General features: G+C 41.1%; 1 protein-coding gene across 1 annotated transcript in view; it reads left to right on the plus strand.

Moving 5' to 3' along the window:
• The first annotated feature begins 4,573 nt into the window (after nucleotides 1–4,573).
• DGUOK (deoxyguanosine kinase) overlaps nucleotides 4,574–21,887 on the plus strand; it is a 32,812-nt gene continuing 15,498 nt past the window's right edge. The window contains exons 1-2 of the mRNA XM_036435737.2: nucleotides 4,574–4,780; nucleotides 16,214–16,326. Coding sequence (XP_036291630.1) covers nucleotides 4,639–4,780; nucleotides 16,214–16,326 — 255 coding nt within the window. The 5' untranslated portion in view covers nucleotides 4,574–4,638. The remainder of the gene's footprint in view (nucleotides 4,781–16,213; nucleotides 16,327–21,887) is intronic.

Raw genomic sequence — 21,887 nt, forward strand, 5'->3', positions numbered from 1 at the left:
TATAAGCAGATGGAGGAGGCAGGACAGGAAAGGGGAGGAAGCCCAGGAGGGGATCTCTGAGGCATAGCTGGTCCTCAGACAGCTCGGGGGTTTAAACCTGACCGTAGGCAATGAGCTGGGCTTTCACAGTCACCTATCAGTGTAGGTGCACCATGGACATAAAGTCCCAGGCTTTCCTCTTGTGAAGGGAAAGGGCTCCAGTAGGCTGAAGGCAGTCCTGCAAAGAAAAGCCATAAGGCACTGGTTGTTGGGAGAGAAATGACAGGGAGGAGGTTAGAGGGCCCATGCACGCACCCATGGACCCATGGAGGTGTGGAGTACTGACACTCCCTGCTAGAGGCGGGCACACTGAAATCTCCATATGGGGGAAGACGGGAAGGCCCATTGGTCTTCCCTTCCCTCCCCCGTCCAGTCTTGCCCCACTTCAAGAAGTGCTGTCCTAGAATTCTCCAGTGGGTTGGTTGCAATGGCTTGAGAGCATGGAAATCCAACAGGAAGTCAACCAAAGATAAATAGAAGTTATGTCCCAGGCACTGGGGGCCAAGCTAAAGTAGCCATTGCCTATTGTGTAATGTCCATTGGGTGGTGGCCGTGTGACAATGCATGGTGTTAAAAGCTGCTTATGGATTAGCTTTCTTCATCCTCACTCCTGGCTGTCTGAATCCAGAGCCCCCCCTCTTAATCTTAGCCACCCCCCTGATGCCTCCCTCTGTGATGTGGTGTATCCGTCAGAGTACTCAGAGGAGCAGGGCCACCATCTGCATTGCAGAAAGAAGGAAGTTATTAGGAATGAGTCTACCCAAAGGTGGGAGGAGCTGGGGAAGAGAAGGTCTAGAAGGAATTGTGGGATGATCGCAGAGGAACCACTTGTGGGCACATCTGTCTGTCACAGAATCTGACTATGGAGATCTCCCAAGAGGAGTTGCTGAGGCTTCCATCTGCTTTCCAGAGCTCACACTGGGTCCTCTTTTGGCCAACTCTAATTCACCGCCCCATCAGGAGGGGACTCCAGGAACGTACTTCCCAGCTTCACCAACTTGAGTTAACACAGCTCAGCACATCATGATACCCTTGATGTAAAAAGACTGTCATTGGCCAGATGTCAGAACAGAAGAAGAAAGTCAGGGTCACAACTGTGTGTATTTAGTTCCCCATTTTGAATGGCTACATAAGCATTTTTGTAATGTGAGTCAATATTTTATTTGCCACAATAGCACTTACAAAACACTTGAAAATAGTAATTCCTTCAGAGCTGCACCCCAAGGACTAAGCAGAGTGAATGGTGCATAGTAGATGCTCAGTAAATATTGAATGAAGGAATGGATACTGAGTGGCTAGAGTTTATGTAGGGCAGTTAGCTCTTACTCATAAACTCCAGCAGATACCTGACAACCGCCCAGGAGCAAAAAGTGGCCTCATTGCTGGGACATAATTCTGCTCACCAAAATGCCACTACTTTCTGTCTCTGGCCAACACCTAAGGTGGGATGGAAACACCCTGTTTACTACTTCTAGGAGGAACTGATCATCCCCTTTTTTAGATGTCAGTTTGCTCACGACGACCCCTTTAATAGTCCTCCTTCCTCGTGCACAAGGGTGGGGACCTAATACACACGTTTGTTCTCTGAGACCCTATCTTTTGGGCACAGCTTTCTTCATCCTCACTCCTGGCTGTCTTCATCCTCACTCCTGGCTGCCCATCAGGTCTTTTCTTCTGGGAATTTGGAATTAAGACCAGAAAGATATTGAATAGCAAGCATAAAGAAATAAAGGGGATAGAAGAGTCATCACTAGTATTGAGATAATTGACAGGCAATTTAGGCAAATGACTTTTTTGTCTCTTATGTCACACTATACATAAAAAAAAAACACAAAAAAAACCAAACACACAAACCTGTGAGCTTTTAGAAGCAAGAAACAGAGAAAATACCCACAAAGGACTCAGATACAAAATATGTAATGAATAATAACAATAAGTAAAAGACAGCCAGTAGCAAAATGGGCATAGGACTTAAACAGGTTCTTCACAACAGAGGTTTCTAAAATAAACATATGAAAAGGTGTTTTACTTCATTAGTCATCAGGAAAATGCAAACTAAAACTATAATAAGACACGATTATATTCAGCAGAATGAAAAAAAATACACACAAAAATACCAACTGTTGGTAAGAATGTGGAACAACCAGAGCGTGTGCTCACTTATTGCTGGTGGCAGTGTCCACGGGTACAATCAAACACTGTGGACCTATTTATGATTTAGGAATATTTACTAAAACGGAATCTACAAATAGCCTATAGCAGTTGGTATCATAATATTTACCCACAAGAACTGCACAACTACTAAAACATATATTCAAGAACATTCATAGTAATGCTATTCATAATAGCTCAAATCTAGAAATTCTCCAGTGCCCATCAATAATAAAATGGATAAAATACAATGTGGTAGAGTGACAAGGTGAAATACTGCACAGAACTCAGAATGAATGAACTACAACTACAATCTCATAGATATTATGTTGAATGAAATTAGCACTTACTATATAATTTCTCTTATATATAGAAGAGGCAAAACTAAAGTCTGCTGTTAGAACTCAGACTATTGTTTTCCTTTGAGGGAGTGGTAACTGGCATTAGAAATGGATTCTAGGGATGCTGGTAATGCTCTATTTCTTTATCTGAATCTAGTAACAAGGATATATTCAGTTTTGTGAAAATGTCCCTTAAACTGTAAACTTACAATACATGCTCTTTTCTTCACTACATACTATACTTCATTGAAGTTTTGTAAAAATAATAACTTTAGGAGCAGGTTAGTTGTCTGTCTACAGATAAACCTGCTGACAACTTCCTCATTTATCTTTCACAGAGACCCCGAGGGCAATGAAGCAGCGAGATCTTGGGGCCCAGAGAATCTTTCAAACATTTTTGGATTAATATTTTCCTGATCTGAGTTTACATAGACAAAGAAATTAATTTATTATTATTATTATTATTATTGTTGTTGTTAATAATAATAATAATAATTTTCACCTGAGGGTATTTTTTAAAATTCATTTTTAGAGAGTGGAAGGGAGGGAGAGAGACAGAGAAAAACATCCATGTGAGAGAGACACGTGGATTGGTTGTCTCCTGCACATGCCCCGACCAGGGCCAGGGGATCCAGACTGCATTGAGCCTGCAACCAAGGTACTTGCCCTTGGCTGGAATAGAATCCGGGACCCTTCAATCTATACGCCGACGCTCTATCCACTGAGCAAAACTGGCCAGGGCAAGTAATATTTGTACACAGAGGTGGCTGTGGGAGTGGAGATGAAACAGACTTTAGCTGTTCCGATATTCATTAATACTCCACCCAGGTTATCCTAAATAAATGTATAATCTATTTAAAAAAATAATGTTTAATATACAAACGTCACTTCAGCCATTATCTAAACATCAATACAGGAAAAAGGGCTGGTGCTTGCTATACAAACAGCTTCAAGACAGGTGTCCCTGCCATTTCCCCCCTCCCCACCCTTCTGCAAGCAGGTCTCTGCTTCCTAAAAAGCTCCCACCTCCAAGAGGGCTGCCCGCGTGCGGTTTTGCCTGTTGACTCTTGTGGCTAAAGTGTAGGAGGTGGGAGCACCCCTGACATGCCATAAATCGGAGGCCATTGAGACATTTGGGTGTGGCAGAACAAATCAGGCAGGGCCTCCCTCAGTCGCAGCAGCTCAGTCGCTCCTCTGCAAAGCAGTTCTCCAACGGCAGCAGGACTCGGGTTTAATACACTAGCTTGTTAATCCCTCTGTACCCCGGCTCTTCCTTTACAAACCCCATTGGGAATCCCCATCACTCTCCACCCCAACCTGCACCTCATTCTTCCCCTCTCCCCTCCACTCCTGCAATTGTTCACGCCCACAGAACCCAATCTATCGTGTTTAAACCGGTTCCAGTCACTTCCAAGCCTCCACCCACTCTATCCTAATGGGATTTTTGGCTACTAAGCCAATCGGTTGAGCAAACGTTAACTATTGTAGTATTTACTCAAGAGGCAAAGTAAGAGGTGGGATGTAGTTGAACTTATTTGTTGATTTATTCCATAAAAGTGCCAGCATTGTGCTGCTGCGTTACAGGGGAACAGGAAAAAGTTAATTTGTGTAAACTGTTAGATTGCATCACTTTCCTACTTAACAATGTCCAGTTTCATCCCATTTTAGAATATAAAAACCAGATAACAAACACCTAGGGGGAAAAAAAGAAACCTCGTTTAAAATTACAATTACTTTGATTTTTTTATGAAAATTATTTTTAAGTTATACAAAAATGCAAAGGCGATGGAGTTGTTATGCCTCTTTTGAAGCGCTGTTTTCCACGGAGCAAATGCAAAGGGGTTAATCACGCCCTTGGTATCAGCAAACTTTCCCGCATCTCCAAACCGAACTTGACTTTCTCACAACGCTTCTCATCAAACATCGCGAGACGAGAGCGGTCCCTTCGGCCCCACCCTCTGTCAGCGCAACCCCGCCCACTTCCTGACGGGCGGTCTCTCTGACGTCAGAGGCGGGCTGTTGTGGATGGACCGCAGTGCCGGGAGCGGAAGTGCTCTTGGCGGAAGTGCTCTTGGCGGAAGTGCTAGTTGCGGGAATCCTGGGTGGTATGGCCGCAGGCAGGCGCTTTCTGAGGCTGCTGCGCGCCCCCTCCAGTTCCATGGCTCAGAGCCCGCTCCAGGGCGTGCCCCCCTCCGAGGGCCTGCACGCGGGGCAAGGGCCCCGAAGGCTCTCCATCGAAGGCAACATTGGTAAGGGCCGGAAAGGGGCTGCCAAGCCTCGGCCTCCGCTAAGCAGGTGTCTGAGAGGCTGAGGAAGGGAGCTGGGCCCGGAACCCTTCCCCTACCCCCTGCTTCCCCGGTCAGTGCAGCGAGGCTGCTAGTGCTGAGGCCCATTCCCCTCCCAAAATGCACTGCGAACTCAGCCCTCTTTGGTTTTTAGGACGTCATTCCTCGGTACTCTCCCACAGGGACGTAAAAACCACGCAGTCTGTTGATAGGACAAGAGTTCATCTAGCTTGTGGTTAAATCTAAATGAAAGTGACAACGCGCTTGATGTAATTCCTTTGCCCTAAGAGAGGGATGCCAGATTAAGAGGGAGAAAAAAGGATGCTCATTTAAAATGGGATTTCAGATGAGTAAAATTGCTTAGTGCGGTTGTGTGCCATACAATATTTGGGGCATACACTAAAAACACCATTCATTATCTCTAACTGTACTTTACCTTACTACCCTGAGAGAGTTCTTAAACTTAAGGCATTTAGATACCACTTTCACTATTTTTGTTCTTTCTTTGGCTAATCCCACTGTAATTTATTAATGCTTTTCTTAGAAGAAACTCGCTTTTTAAACTTAAAAACATTTATTAAATTAAAAAACGGGTACAAGAACAAATAGAAACACTGTGTGTTAAATAAAATAAAATAAAACAATTGAAAAGAGAAAGCAAGCAAAACATTTTAATTTAATGTTACTAAATTCTGACTTTATACTTTTACCCGATAAGGTGATGAAACTCTAAAAGAGGATTAGCAATGTTGAGAGTCAAAAGACATGCTAGCAGTAAACTGAGAATTTTACATGTTATTCATTCAACAAATAACCTTTTGAGCCAGATCCACAGGCCAGCACTGTTCTTGGCCCTGAGGATAGAGCAGTCAGCAGAACAAATCTCTCTGCTCTCACATAGGGAGAGATAGACAATACATAAACTAAACTAAGCAAAGTAAACCATATATTAGGAAGAAAGTTCAGGGATGAGAGATTGAGGGAAGTTGCAATTTTAAGAAGGGTAATCAAGACTGTCAAGATTGGGAAGGTGACATTTGAGCAAATACCTGAAGGTGAGGGAGTGAACCGTGTGGATAACTGGGAGAGGAATTTTTCAGGTAGAAAGAGACCAAGTGCAATGGCCCTAAGGTGGAAAATGTATTCAGGGAACGGGGGGGAAGCCATTGTGGCTAGAATGGAGTGAGCAAGAGGGAGAGGGGGCCCTTAAAGTTAGAACAGTGGTCGGCAAACTCATTAGTCAACAGAGCGGCAAACCTGGCTTGTGAGCCGCAGTTTGCCAACCATTGGATTAGAAGGTAAGGAATGGCCAGATTGTATATAGGCCTTGCAGTCCATGATGAGAAACTATTGGAAAGTTTTCAGTCAGGTGATATGATCTGAATTAAATTATAAAATGATCACTTTGACAGGCATGTTGAAGGTAGAATGTGTCAGGAGGTTATTTGATGAGTTCAGGGTGATGAGAAGTGATTTAGATTTTAGTGACAGTTTAGGGTAGAGCTCACTAGATTTATTAGAAGATGTGGAGTGAGATAAAGAGAAGGATCAGTAATGACTCCAATCATTTTGGCCATAACTTGAAAGATGGAGTTCTGAATTTTCTTAAATGGGGGAGAATGGGAAGAACATTTTTGGGGCAGGGAGTGGTTTCAAGATTTTGTTTTTAGGCATGTTAATTTGTATATAGTTATTAATATCTATGTGGAGATTTTGAGATGTTGAATAGGCAACTGAATGTATGAGCCCAGAGTTCAGAGTCTTCCTGGACTGGAGTTATAAATGTAGATAGTATTTAAAGCCAGGAGTCCATGTATGTTGATGGAAAAGGGGAACATGTTGAAGAGAACGAGGAGATGGGAAAGAACTAGCAAAATAGACTGAGAGGGAATGACCAAAAGAGAGAAACCAAAAGAGAATGATATCCTGGAACCCAGATGAAGAACCTCTTGGGGGGAGAGAAAAATCAACTGTGTAATGCTCTTTAATGGAGATCTTCCGTGAACTTGAACAACTTTTGGGAGCACTAGGAGTGAAAGTCTGGTTGGCATAGATTCAAGGAGCATAGGAGGTAAGGAATTGGAGACAGTGAGTTAAGCAATGGTCTGGAAGTTTTCTTAGAAAAGGAAGACAAGGGTGCTAACTGAACTGGAAAGAGCGTTTGAGATGGTTTTTATTTTTATTTTTTTGTCTTTGTAAGAGAAATTAGAAACAGTCTTATAAAGAGGGACAAAAATGGTGAAACAGGAGAGAGGATAGAAATGCTGGAGTGATGTTAGTAAGCAAGAAGGAGTGGACTCTCTAGACCAAGTAGAGCAAGTTTGGTCTTAACTAGGAGCACTGTTTATTTCTAATAATGGGGAGCATGGCAACTAAATGAGTCCTGACTTGAGTGAGCAAAAGGGAGAAATGTAGAATTTCTGGGCAGCAGTAAGGACCCACCTGGACTTAGTTGTCATGAATTTAAAGTGAGACCAGTCGGCTGTGTGTGTTTCTCCGGTCAAATCAGGAACATTGAGAGGAATGAGAAGGGATGGTCCTGTTTCTCTGCCTGATGGTGGACAAAGCTGTTTTGTCTTGTACTTCAAGAAACATGCCCCCCAGGAAGCTTTAGCCTTAGAGCCCAAAGAGGTACAAAGTACTTCACAAAGTAAATACTTTGCCCAGGTCATCAGGTTAGGTGTGAGCTGCCTTTCCCAATTTTCCTGACCATGCTTCTTAACCTTTCCAGATTGCTACGCTTCTTCCTTGCTTTTTCATGCGACCAAAGGTCACTGAATGTCTACTATGAAGATAGACTCATGTGTGATACAGCTCCTGTCCTGTAAGGAGCTCACAGCCAAGTGGAAGAAGCAGACTTTTAAACATGATTTATATACCATGTGATGAGTACCATGTTTGGGCATGGAAACTTGGTATCTCTGGGGTAAGAATCCCAAAGGGGAGAAGAGGAAAGAGTGTTCAGCCACAGGAAGTAACATTTGCTAAAGCAAAGCCTGTAGAAACATGCAGTTTCAGTAACAGGGAAGTAGCTGGATCTGCCTTGAGTTTGAAGGGCCTGTGAGAGGATGGCAGAACAAGAGGTTGGAAGGGTAGGATTTGCCAGATTTTTGAACAGCCTTGTGGTCCATGCTAGGAGTTTCTCCTTTAGGCAGTGAGAGGCTACTGAAGACTTGAAGCTAGTATGTGTCAAGACCAGATTAATTTTAAAAAGAAATTGGACTAGAACGAGCAAATAGGAAGTAAGGCACATTTTTTTTGCAAATCTTGTTTGCTGCAGTATCCACAATGCCGTGCATCCAGTTGAATGGATAAATGGAAACAGTTTGGAGAAGATAAATTTTGTGACTACCATAGTAGTTGGAGGGGGTAAAGATGTAGGTCTGCACAGAAGGAATGGAAGGACAGAGAAGTGATGGTTTGAGAGAGATTTTGGAAATAGGATTGATAGGACTGGGTGGCCACTTGGAGGTGAGAGATAAGGAAGTATAGAAGATGACAGTGCGGTTTTATAATTTGGACACTGACTGAAAACTTAGGATGGGAATAAAGTAAGAAGAAGTCTGAGGAGATAAGAGAGATATCTTTTACATGAGATACCTCTGAGACATACAGAGATAGGTGTTCTGAGGTAGATTAGAATATGTGCCTGGAGTCAAGAGAGAGATGGGAGCTGAGGTTTCATATATGGAGGCTGTTAACTTGGGGAGTTGTTGAATCCTTGGAAGTGAATGCAGTTGCTCAAGGAAAGTGAATACTGAGAAGTTGATTAGGGTTCTTTAATCCGGCTCTCCCTCGTTATATCTCCCATTATTCTCCATCGCCTCACACCGATGACTCTCTCCAGACAGAATTAGTCACTGCCTCCTCTGGGTACTTTCAAGACATTTTGTACCCACAACTGCTGTAGCACTTGAGTTCTGTTGGCATTGTTTGCACACTCAACATCTCTCCTGGGTGTCTTATTCATCTTCGTGTCACGAGCACCTAATCCTCTGCCTCACCCATTGTACTCATTCAGTGTTTACCAGATGCTTGCATCCTATGCTGTGATACCCACACGGAAGTTAGTCATGGGTACCCACAAAGTGTTTTCAACTGCTAATATTAAATCAAATAATTTGTTCTTTATAAAAGAACATTCAGGAAACATTACAGGGCAAGGTGAACTCCTGTCCTAATTGAAGTTCAATCTCTTTAGAGTGGCTTTTCTCACAGTCCTACCTCTTTAAGTCTTGTTATTCTGATTCTGCGGATGTAGACAGCAGCATGTGTAGAGGAAATGGATAAGTAAAGTAACAACTACTGGCATCTGGTTTGAGTTGTGAAGCCATATTCCATGTGAGATTGAAAGTGATTGGGCCCTGTCTGGGTGGGTTGGTTGGTTAGAGTAGGGGTGTCAAACTCAATCAGAGAAGAGGCCAAAATCTAAAATCCAGCCTAAATCGCGGGCCAAATGGTTTACTGAACAGTCATAAACTGTCATTGTGATGGAAACGCAGCGGAGTGCAGTGATGACAGCGCGGTGCAGGCCACATTGCAAGGCCTGGCGGGACGGATTTGGCCCGCGGGCCTTGTGTTTGACACATGTGGGTTAGAGCATCGTCCCATACACTGAAAGGTTGCAGGCTTGATTCCTAGGCAGGGTGTGTACAGCAAACCAACATCTGTCTGTCTGTATCTCCCTCCATTCTTTTATCTCTAAAAAATCAATAAAAACATGTCCTCAGGTGAAAATTTAAGAAAAGAAAGTAAAAAGCTTGATACTTCGAATCTCTTAAAAATTAAATTACCTAGCCCTGTGGTCGGCAAACTGCGGCTCATGAGCCACATGCAGCTCTTTGGCCCCTTGAGTGTGGCTCTTTCACAAAATACCATGACCTGGTTGAGTCTATTTTGAAGAAGTGGAGTTAGAAAAAGTTTAAGTTCAAAAAATTTGGCTCTCAAAAGCAATTTCAATCGTTGTACTGTTGATATTTGTCTCTGTTGACTAATGAGTTTGCCAACCACTGACCTAGCCTATTTTATTAATTTTTGTTTTAGTTTTAATCCTCACGTGAGGATATTTCTCCATAAATTTTTAGAGAGAGTGGAAGAGAAAAGGAAAGACAGAGGGAAATATTGATCTGAGAGAAATACTCCGATTGGTTGCCTCCTTTAGGTGCCCTGACCAGGGCCTTGGCTGGGGAAGAGCTTGCAACCAAGGTATGTTCCCTTGACTGGAGTCAAACTCTGAACCTTTTGATCTGCAGGCTGATGCTCTATCCACTGAGCCAAATTGGTTAGGGGTAGCCTATCTTTTTAAATACACTCATCACTAAAGTGATATATTGAATATATCAGTTATTTTATGACTACAAACCTAAATTGAAGAAAGGAGTGCTATTTGAAATTTGTGAGTCATCTTAGACTATTCTTACTTTGATTTTAAAGACCCTACCAGAAAAGAGGAAAGTGTTTTATACTTTTGCAGTCTAGAGACTTGAACATAAAGCTTTCCTAATAACATGTTTCTTCTGGCATTCAAGATTAGTGATTTAATGCCCAAACTGGTTTGGCTCAATGAATAGAGTGTCAGTCTGCGGACTGAGGGGTCCCAGGTTCGATTCCGGTCAAGGGCATGTACCTTGGTTGCGGGCGCATCCCCAGTGGGGTGTGTGCAGGAGGCAGCTGATCGATGTTTCTCTCTCATTAATGTCTCTGACTCTCTATCCCTATTCCTTCCTCTCTGTAAAAAAATCAATAAAATACATTTTTTAAAAAGATTAGTGATTTAAGATCACCAATATGCATCTTTAACTTTTTGCTGTTGTTAATCCTCACCCAAGGGTATTTTTTTTCTGTTAATTTTTACAGATAATGGAAGGGAGAAAGGAAAAGGAAGAGAGAGACAAACATTGATGTGAGAAAGACATTGATTGGTTGCCTCCCATATGTACCCTGACCCTGCAGGGATCAAACCTGCAACCCAGGTCCATGACCTTGACTGAGAATTGTACCCGAGACATTTCGGTGTGGGCCATTGCTCTAACCACTGAGCTACCGGCCAGGGTGCATCTTTAACTTTTATTGAGTATAAACAATTGGGTAAAGAATCCTAGGGGTAAATAAAACCTATTTATTCCAAACATTGTAAACTGGAGTCTGTTTATAAGATTCACTTCATTCCATCCATGCATCTCCATTCTTTGTACCTGGCTAGATACTCAGGCTGTAAAGGGAATAGGTGAGTCCGTATCTTCAAAAAGTGAGCTGGTTGGAGAGAGTGATGAGTCACAAATAATTACAGTGTAATACCTTGGTAAGCCAGAGCAGGCAGTAATTAACTCTGCCTGGAGGTGAAGGAGCTGAAGGAGTTCAAGGAGAAGGCAGCAGTGAAAGGATCAATCAACTAGTGACCAAAGGGCGTGGGCGGAGGACATTTCAGATCAGTGAGGTTCTCAGGCGGAATGGAAGATTTTGGGTTGTACCCTGAAAGCTGTGAGGAGCTTTATTTTTTTTTAGTAAACATAGTTTACTATGAAAATAAAAGGAATCAGGGCAAAAATGTACTAAATTTCTTTTAAGCCTGCTGGGTGGTTTTTTGAAGTATCCCCAGAATGCCTGTAGGCCTGGAGCCTGCATAGTGATCCTGGATAAAGTTCCTTAAGAGCAGGGTCTCAGCCAAGGTTATCATTTTAGTTATAGTACCTGCCATTTAATAGCTAGCTATACCTCTTGAATGAATGACTGAGTACATGAATGCAGCATCAAATGAAGTTCCTGCAGAATTTTTGTTTAAAGATAGACGGTTTTATATTTACTGCCATTGTTTGCTTTTTGGTAGAAATTTTTAAAATGGATTTTTGTCTTTTTACCATGTTTTTCATTTTGGTTTGGAGAAGAACATGCTTGGAGGAAGAGTCTCCCATGAAATACAACTGTATGAAATTTAAAATAACATTATTTTGGGGATTACCTCAGATACTATCTTACTACTATATTTTAGCATAGTGTGGTTACAGCAGGCAATGTAGTTTATAGAAAAATTTGTGGGAGGAAAATAACCATTGACTTAGGAATAAGATGAACATTAACAGTAGAACTCTGGTCCAGCTTGTGAAATGACAATCCTGATGCCAATAAAAATCAACATGTTGAAGTAATATACTCTAAGAAAATAGCTCCCACCCTTTTTCAAGTCATGGCACATATAATAAAGTACAAGGATATCCAAGGCCCTCAGGAAAGGTTTGATACTGAGATCTGATACCTCTCAAATTTAATATTAAAATCTTTTGAAAGGCAACAGTTAAGCTGGGATATAACTAAATTATGATAATGATATAAGAGGCTGATGCTCTGCATAGAGACCAAGCAAAGAAAGGAATCTGTCAGTTTGTCCAGTGCTGAGGAAGTGGCTTTCATGAGTGTTCCGGTCACTAGGACAAGGGCAGTGTAGCAGTGGAGAGCCAGCCAGTACCACTGGGATGCCACTATGAACACTTTAAAACATTTATCTTTTTAAAAAAAAGATCAAAACCTACGCAGGAAGAAGAAACTATTAGTGTCAGGTATCACAGCACTAAAAGTAATTATGCTATGTCTGGTTTTAATATAAACATAGAACTTTTAATTATTTTTTTAAATTAATTATCCCATGCCTGTGGGTGGTGCCTAGCACAGCGAGTTCCATGATAATGCAGGTTAAGAACTAGTTCCCTGTGGTAAATGGCCCAGGTTCTCCAAGCCCTACAGCAGCATGGATGGCACTACTCTTAGGGCCTGTCGGTCTTTGCTGAAGCCAGCTTCTGATGACTAAATTGGCTTTCCAGAAGCTTTGGAATGGAGAATAGAGTGCAGGGTGGAGGTGTTGCCTGGTGTGATTGTTCCAGTAATTGGAACTGTGTATTTCCCATTACATCTGATTTGTTGGCATTCCAGGTTTTGTGTGTTTAAATGGCATGAGTCGGTTTCTGAGAGTCATGACTGCATTTATTTATTTATTTTCCTTGTGTCTGACTGCTTTTAAATGAACTAACAGTGTCTGATTTGGGAGGTAAAGTTGGCACTCCCTAAACCGTAGGGCTCTTTCTTTCCAAATGCAGCAGTTTCTTACATAATTGTTTTTAACTTGAAAAATTTTAAATAATTCTAACAGTCACCCAGTGTCACCCAGCTAATAAGTACCTTCATCTTTCATATTAATTAACATAGCTTTACAGCTGAATAGCAGAGACCATGTTTCATATTTAATCAACAACTTGCAATCTAAATGCTGATCATCTTTGCCAGATATTTTAAAATAGGAGCTACTCTGGGCAGGCAAGAATCTGATAATATCAAACTCAACCAGTTTGTAATTCCTGCCCCTCTTAGGGGCTCCATGGCAAGCACAGAAGGTTTTATTTAGTAGTCTATTATGTATATTTCTTGTTTGATTCAACTGCCCCAGTATAGTAAGAATTTGGCATGAGTTAGAGAAGTCCTGAACTTACGGAAGAGGTGGGATCTTAGACTCGGTAAGGCGGAGGATTTAGACACAGGTCTAGAACAGGGGAAGGCATTTATTCACCTGTGTGTGGGAAGAGCAGAGGCTGACTAAATGTGCAATAGGGGCTGAGAGATGAGCATGACTGTACAAAATGCATAGATTCATATTGTTTGTTCCTGTCCTGTGTGTTCAGAGAGGAGCTGGAGTGGTGTGTAATAAATGTCACATTGGATGTGTGGGCTCTTCTGCTGAGACATCTCTTCACTCCTGTCAGTAGCCATGAGTGGCTGGTAAAACTGGCTGGAAGGGCCTATTCCTCTTTTCTCTAGGTTCCATTTGGATTTTTTCTTCTAAGGGTAGAACTCACTTGAGAAAGATCAACTTCAGTAGAAGAGATTGAGTTCCCATAGCACTCTTTAAGGTTTTATTTTTTTATTTTTAACCAGAGTGGGTTTTAGAGGGAGCTAAAATTAATCATGTTTTAAGTGTTTTATTCAGTCAGTCAGCTCATTAGGCTAGGGGCTTTGATTCCTGCCCTGGAGGAGCCCCATCGTCTACCTGGAGAAATGCAATTACAATGCCAGTAATGGAGTCTTACCCAGCATGCCAGGGCAAGCACAAAGGATTAGCTAATTCAGTTTAGGGGTGTCAGGGCTGGAAAGGCTTCACACAGGAGTTAAATCTAAGCAGATTCTTGCAGATTGAGTTGGAGTTAGGCAGCTGAGGAGAGGAAGTGTACCAAGAAATGGGGAAGCATGAGTATAGTCACATTTGCAGAGCACATGGCATGATTGGAGTGTAAGGAGTTTGGTCCAGAGGGAGCTCAGGATGGCTAAAGGGAGCTGAGGCCAGAGAGGTGTACGCAGGGGCTATTTCATGATGTGTCTCATAGGCCATGCTGTGGGGTTGGGTTTTGTCGTGAAGGCACTATGGAGCTGTCAGAGAGTTTTCAGCAGTGCTATTCTGTGTTCACTGTGGCTACAGTATGAATGATAGACTGAAGAGGGCAAAGCCCGAGTTGGAGAGGCCAGAAGTGTTGAGAGCCTGATCTTGAGCAGGAGATGGGGAAAATTAAAAAGGCAGGTACAAAAGCACTTGGTGGCCCCTTGAGGTTGCAGAGGAGGAAGTTCTGACAGTGAGTGGATGGTGCTGCCATGCCTTGAGGTGTAGAATGGGAAATAAATCGGCTTGGTGATGAAGACAATGAGTTCATTTAGGTAATAGAGTGACTTTGAGGTGTTTGTGGGCCATCCAAGTAAAGATGTCTGGAGGCTCTTAGTGAAGTCTGGAGCTCAGAAAGATGTAGGCCAGATGTTGGTGTAAATGGGAAAAGATTTGAATGCTGTAGTACTAGGTTGATTTAACCTCGGAAGTATTTTCTCAAAGCACCTGCTACTTTCTACGCCTCTCCCATCACCTTGGTTCAAGCTACTGTTGCCTTCTAACTGGTCTGCCTACTTTCATATCAGTCCATTCTTACACAGCTGGCAGAGTGATCTTTTAAAAACGAGTTGGAAATTTGACATTTCCCGCCAAAACTGGTTTGGCTCAATGAATAGAGTGTCGGCTTGGGGACTGAAAGGTCCCGGGTTCGATTCCGGTCAAGGGCATGTACCTTGGTTGCGGGCATATCCCCAGTAGGGGGTGTGCAGGAGGCAGCTGATCGACGACTCTCTCTCATCGATGTTTCTAACTCTCTATCTCTCTCCCTTCCTCTCTATACAAAATCAATAAAATATATTTAAAAGAAAAAAGAAATTTGACATTTCCCTGCTTAAAACTCATCATCGCTGACTTCCCATTGTATTTAGAATAGATTCAAATTTCTTAAAATGCTTCCAGGCCCTAATAACCTTGTCCCAGCCTGCCTTTCTGCCTCTCCACACACACATCTTGAATCACACTTCTCCCTCATTTAATCATCTATAGCTGCACTGGCTTCTTCAAGGTCACACATAGACTTCTCTTCTGTCTGACTGTAGGCCTAGTTCTTTCTCTTTTCCCATGCTGCTCTCTGCTTAGGTTACCCTTGTTCTGGTTAAACTCCTTATCTTTCAGGTTTTACCTCAATGCTTTTCAGAGCCTTCCCTGACCTCCTGAGCTATATTAGAGCAGTCCTGCATTTTTCTTATCTAGCACTTAACACACTTTGTTATTAGTTCCTTGAGTGTTTGTTTAATATCTGTCTCCATACAAGTTCTGTGAGGGCAAAGTCCATTCTCATTATACCTTTATCATTATACCCCCAGTGTCAGACAGTCCTAAGCATTTGCCAGATTTGTTGAATGAATAAGGATCATAAATTATTCTGGAAATTTTTACACTTTCACAGGATAAATAGAACTGTGATTGAAGCTCTATAACAACTGATTTCATCAGCTTTTGACTGTCTATTACATTTTTAACTCTCATTAAATACTCTGCTTCTGGGAGGTTGGGACAGTAAAACTTCAGATCATATGTTAGGAGTATTTTTCCTCCCTGTTGCCTGCATTCTTTATGATGACTCTGGCCCTAGCCGGCTCGGTGGAAGAGCATTGGCCTGCAGACCAAAGGTTCCCAGGTTCTATTCCAGTCAAGGGCACATACTATGTATCTTGATTGCAGGCTCCTCCCTGGCCTGGGCCTAGGGCCCGTGCAGGAGGTAACCAATTGATGTGTTTCTCTCTGTCTTTCCCTCTCTCTTCCACTCTCCCTAAAAATCAATGGAAAAAATACCCTGAGGTGGGGATTAACAAAAACAAAACATTGTGGTGACTCTGGTTAGGGTGGCCTTGACCCATTGTCAGTCTGACAGTCTGCTGTTGAGTTTTGAAATTAGAAAAACTGTCAATTGTTCCCTTAAATTGGGCAGAATTTAATAGCCGCCTTTTCCTTCAGCCCTGGTTTGGGAAGGGTCCCAATACATGCTGTTTGCATTGCAGCTGTGGGAAAGTCCACCTTTGTGAAGTTACTCACGAAAAGGTACCCAGAGTGGCACGTAGCTACAGAACCTGTAGCATCATGGCAGAATGTCCAGGCAGCTGGCCCGCAAAAAGTAAGTTTTCAGTTGTGCGTAGTTGGCAGGTATGGGTGAGTAAACTAATCATAATAATATAATTTGCTCTACGTAGGTAAAGTAGCCCAGTTCGAGTCTCTTTTTAAAAATATCTTCCTTTCAGAAAGCAGACCACGTATACCAGAGGATATGACTTGTTTGAATATGTTTAGCTTTGATTTTTTGTGGTTTTTACATGTCTGCATAAGTGACTGCTTCTGTTCTGTGTGGTTTCCCAAAGCGTGTCCAGCTATTTTGAAGATTAATTTTGTCATTCCTACCCTTAAATTTATTACTGAAGCTGTCCATCAGGATTAATAGTTCATTGTAGTGATTTTGACTTAATTATGAAGTCTTAAAAATTGGAAAGGACCTTAGAGAGGTCCTTGGTACGCAAAGTGGTTCACACTTTGAAACAATGCAGATATAACTAACATTTATAAACCACATACTGAGTACCAGGCGCTATAGTATGTTATGCCACACACTGTACATTTCATGTATGCCTCGTGGCTTAGGCACTTGTATTAGGTCTACTGCTTTCGGAAAAGCTATAACGCTGGTTTCAACACCAGCCACATCAGTGTGAGTAAGGAAATAGCAGTTTGGACATGAACCTTAGAGGCAGCCAGGGCGTGGAGCACCATGCCTCAGTTGCCACACACCCCTGCAGCCAATGGGAACATTCACTGAGTGGCTCATTCTGGTGTTTAACAACTGTTAGAAAGTTCTTGTATGAACCACTTTGCATACCTGTGACTCTGAGTCATTGGTTCAAGTTCTGCCCCGTTAAGTCCTTTTAACTTTTCTACTTGGCAACCCTTCATATAGTTGAAAGCAATGATTTGTCTGCTCTTTCTCCCCTTCAATTCTTGTCTCTTTTAAGCCAAACACCATTTTCTTTCAGACTATTCCTCATTCTGAAGTAACTTTGTCTAGGTGATGAGCTACAGTTTGTTAGTTTTCGACCTAGAATTTACTAACAGTAATACTCAGAACTCAACAGGACATTCTGGATATAGTCTAAATCAGCGGTTCTCAACCTTCCTAATGCCACGACCCTTTAATACAGTTCCTCATGTTGTGGTGACCCCCAACCATAGAATTACTTTTGTTGCTACTTCATAACTGTCATTTTGCTACTGTTATGAATTGTAATGTAAATGTCTGTGTTTTCCGATGGTCTTAGGCGACCCTGCTAGCGGTTCTCAACCTGGGGGTCTCGGGCTAGACTTAATAACTTGCTTCTAATGACTAGACTGTAGCATGAATAACAGAGTATGATTTCTGCAGTAGGCTATAGAGACATTGTATCTTTAGTCTTGTTCTCTCTCAGTCACATTTTGGCTCTTGGGATGCATCCCCTCTTTTGAAGCAAAGAACTGAATCCTGACAACAGCTTTATTGAGTGAACCTTCTTGAAAGTAGATCCTTCAGCCCTAGTTAGATCGTCAGATGACTGTAGCCTCAGCCAGCATCCAATCTAAACCTCATGAGGAATTCTGAAGAAGAACCACCCAGCTAAGCTGGGTCCCAAATTCCTTGCCCACAGAAACTGAGATAATGAATGTTTTTGTTTTAGCCACTAAATTTTGGCAAAATTTGTTATGTAGCAATAGATAATTAATACTCCCATAATGCCATTATCCAGAGGTAAAATTAACATTTTGTGCTTTTAGATCTTTTTCTACAGAGAAAATGCATATATTTACATATACTTACATAAATATATAAAACATATACATTTACTCATTTAAACAAAAATTATGATTGTCATCTGCACATCACTATATGCAAGGTCTTCCTTTCATGGTAATATTTTAATGGTGGCATATACTGCAATAATATATTCTAATATTTACTTACCTGGTCTTTTTAATATTTAATTTTCTTATTTCTCACTATTATAAGTGTTACAGAGATGAATAGCCTTGTAGCTACATCTTTATTATTTTTAATAGCTAAATTTGTTGATACTTTTGTTATAATTTCCAAAATTTTCAGTCAGAAAAGTTGTATCAATTTCCTTATGCTTTCTGCAACACTGGATATTATTCTTTTTCATCTTTTCTAATGAGCATGGCATTAAAACGGTGTGTTTTATTCTACATTTCTTTGATTATGAATGAACTAAACATCTTTTTATGTTTATCAGCTATTCTTTAGTGAATTCCCTATTTAAGCCTCTTTGTTGTTGTGGGGTTTTTTGTTTGTTTGTTTGTGTGTGTGTGTGTGTGTGTGTGTGTGTTTCTTATTGAGATCTTTACAGTTTTGTAATGGCTTTCCTAAGAACTTATATCATATGTTAAGTATCTTAGTTGCTATATACTGCTGCTTTCCCTAGTTTGGCATTTTAAAAATCTTTATATATGATGTATTTTGCTGTTTAATACTTATAAATTTTTATGTACTCAAATCTGTCTTTTTCTTCAGAGTTGCTGTCTTTGATGTTAAAGTTTGAAAAGAACTCTCACAGATCAAGATGATAACAAATGCACTTATATTTCTTACTCTTGCTTTTTTGGTTTTACTCTTTATGTTTGTTTTTAAAGTTATAGGGGTCTAGGAAGTGCCCTTCTACTTGCTACATGGGATGCTGCCTGATTCATGATTGCTATAAAGCCAATTAGATCTTCAAAAAACAAAAACTATAGGAATCTAATTTTTTCCAAATAGAATTTACTTGTCCAAGTAGTATCCTTGTTTAGTTTATGCCTAAGTGGTTATACATTTTGTTGTTATTGTAACTGGGATCTGTTTTCCCATCATCTTTTTTAACCTGTTATTGCTTTTTTACTTATTATTTTAATTAATTAAGTTTATTGGGGTTACATTGGTTAATAAGATCATATAGGTTTCAAGTGTACATTTCTGTGATAAATGATCTATATAATGCATTGGGTGCCCACCACCCAAAGTAAGATAATCTTCATCACCATATACTTGGCTCCCTTTATACTATTCCCTCACACCCCTTTGCTCTGGTAGCCACCATTCTGTTGTCTGTGTCTATGAGTTTTATATTCTACATGTTAGTGAACTCATATGCCTCTTAGCTTTTTCTGACTGACATTTCACTTAGCAGAATATTCTCAAGGTCCATCCATGTTTTCGCAAATGGCAGTATTCCATCTTATGGCTGAGTAGTATTCCATTGTATGCGTGAACCATATCTTCTTTATCCAATCATCTATTGAAGGACATTCTGCTGTTTCCATGTCTTGGCCACCATGAATAATGCTGCAATGAGATGTGTATATCTTTGCAAATAAATGTTTTGAAATAGTATGATTTAGTCCCATTCATTTATTTTTGCCTTTACTTCCCTTTTGCATTTGGGGTCAAATTCAAAAAATCTCCTCTTAAGATCAAGGTTCATAAGTTTAGTGCCTATGTTTTCTTCTATGTAATTCATTGTTTCAGATCTTATATTTAGGTCTTTTATGAATTTTGAATTAATATTTGTACATGGAGACAAACTGTAGTCTACATTCATTCTTTTGCTTGTGGCTTTTTCATTTTTCCAGTACCATTCGTTAATGAGGCTTTCTTTCCTCCTTTATAACAATTTGCACCAATGAGCTAAATATCTTTTTATGTTTATTCACCATTTATTAGTATTCTCTAGGAATTCCCTATTCCAACCTCTTGGGGTTTTTTTTTCTTTATCAAGATCTTTACATTTTTGTAATGGCTTCTTTGTAAAAAATTATTTGCCCATATACATGTGGTTTTATTTCTGCTGCATTCCTATATACTAACTGTGGGGTCCCTTGGCCTGGCCTGCAGAGTTCGGGCCGAATCCGTGCTCCAGGCCCCCGACACCCGCCAGGGTTCCCAGATTGCGCAGGGCCTCTAGTACATTTATAAGGTGTCCGAAAAGAATGTGTTGCACACTTAACAGCTGATAGCTCAATTGGTGTTTCTCTCTTTTCAGATTTAACTCATTGGAATTAATTATTCAAAGTGTATATACAATTTTTTTTAGACACCCCATATATATATAAAATCTTTTCTGATACTCAGTAAATTTCTCTGGTGGAAAATCTTGTGCTTCAGAAAATTAGTTTTTTAAAGAAAAATTTTAGGGTAACTGATCAAGTTTTTTCATCTGATCAGTTACTTCTGACTGTAACTCCGAGTTGTACCATGATTTTAAACTTTATTTCTGTTCTTACATGCCTAGAGACACAAAGGGTTTCTATTAGACAGTGATTCTCATTGACAGTGAAATATGATGAGCAGGAGACACACACCTCATGAGGAGCGGTCTTCTCTGGAGGTGACTCTGCTGTTGTTGTTGAGGGCTGTATTTCATCTCTCTGTATTGGGCTCTTGTCACATGAGAAGAAAAATTGTTTCCTTGCTTGGGTAGCTTTGTCTGATCTACAGGTACTGTAGAGCTGCAGATCATTTTAACCCCTGTTTGAAAAGTTGTATGATTCCCAATTTAATTAATTGCTTGAGATGAAGCACAGATGGCATTACACGTTGATGCATCTTTTCATAGTAAAGAAAGAACAAGAAAAACCAACCCTACCACGATATTGCAATATACACTAGATGTCCTTCTTCTGACCTTCATGCATGCCTTTTCATTTTTTATGATTTTCTGCCCCCTACCCCCCTTTATTTTAGAGAGAATTTCTTGAGCTGATACTCTATATGACATTCAGTCATCAGGTTTACTGCAGTCTTCATTGGGTGTTTTGTTTTGGAAATTGTATTTTTCTCCTCTAAGAATGTTCTTTTCACATTGCTCCTTTATTTATTTATTTATTTTTTTATGACAGCCTGTTTTTATCGATGTGGCCATCTCTTGAATCTCAATGAGATTCTTCTGTTTTTTTCTGTTCTTGGCAACAGCTGTCTCCTAAGAGGCTGCTTGTCTTGAGCACACAGATTTGATCCTCTCCTTTTAAATTGCTGAATATTTTTATATCCAATGATTATTCCTCTGTTTGTTTATATGTTAGAAATGATGTTGCATTTGTTCTGTAGCTGAAATGTTTCTTTCAGAAAATATATAGGTCTCTGCAGTTTTTGTTCTGGAGCAGTCTCCCTTCGGCGGCCCAAAGCCTGCTGGTGGGACAGCCCCCTCCAGTCAGCCTAACACATCTGTCAGCAGAGCGCCCCCCTCACTCAGGGCTTCCATGCCGGCTCAGCTCTGTGCCACCCCACAGGCTATGACATCAGAGACCCCAGCTGATTGGGATTTGTTCCCCTGCTTCTACCTCCAGCTCTTAGCCAGGGCCGCCTGTCAGGCTGGTGTGTGTTGTGGTTTGGGGGATAGGAAAGACAGGAGATGGGTTTGTGATTCACTCTGCTCTACATGCATTGCTCCTGCTGAAGCCTTCTGAAGGGCTGGGACCCCTTTTGGAATGTAGGGATGATAATAAGCCAAACTAGACCACTGGTGGTTATCTAACCTGGTTAGGATGTGCTGTAATTCAGTGTGTATCAAGTACCCAGAGTCTTTTTGGAAATGGTGTAGAGCTGTGGTGGGCACACTGCGGCTCGTGAGCCACATGCGGCTCTTTGGCCCCTTGAGTGTGGCTCTT

The sequence above is a fragment of the Pipistrellus kuhlii genome, unplaced genomic scaffold (genome assembly GCF_014108245.1).
Source record: "Pipistrellus kuhlii isolate mPipKuh1 unplaced genomic scaffold, mPipKuh1.p scaffold_m20_p_13, whole genome shotgun sequence".
NCBI lineage: Eukaryota > Metazoa > Chordata > Mammalia > Chiroptera > Vespertilionidae > Pipistrellus > Pipistrellus kuhlii.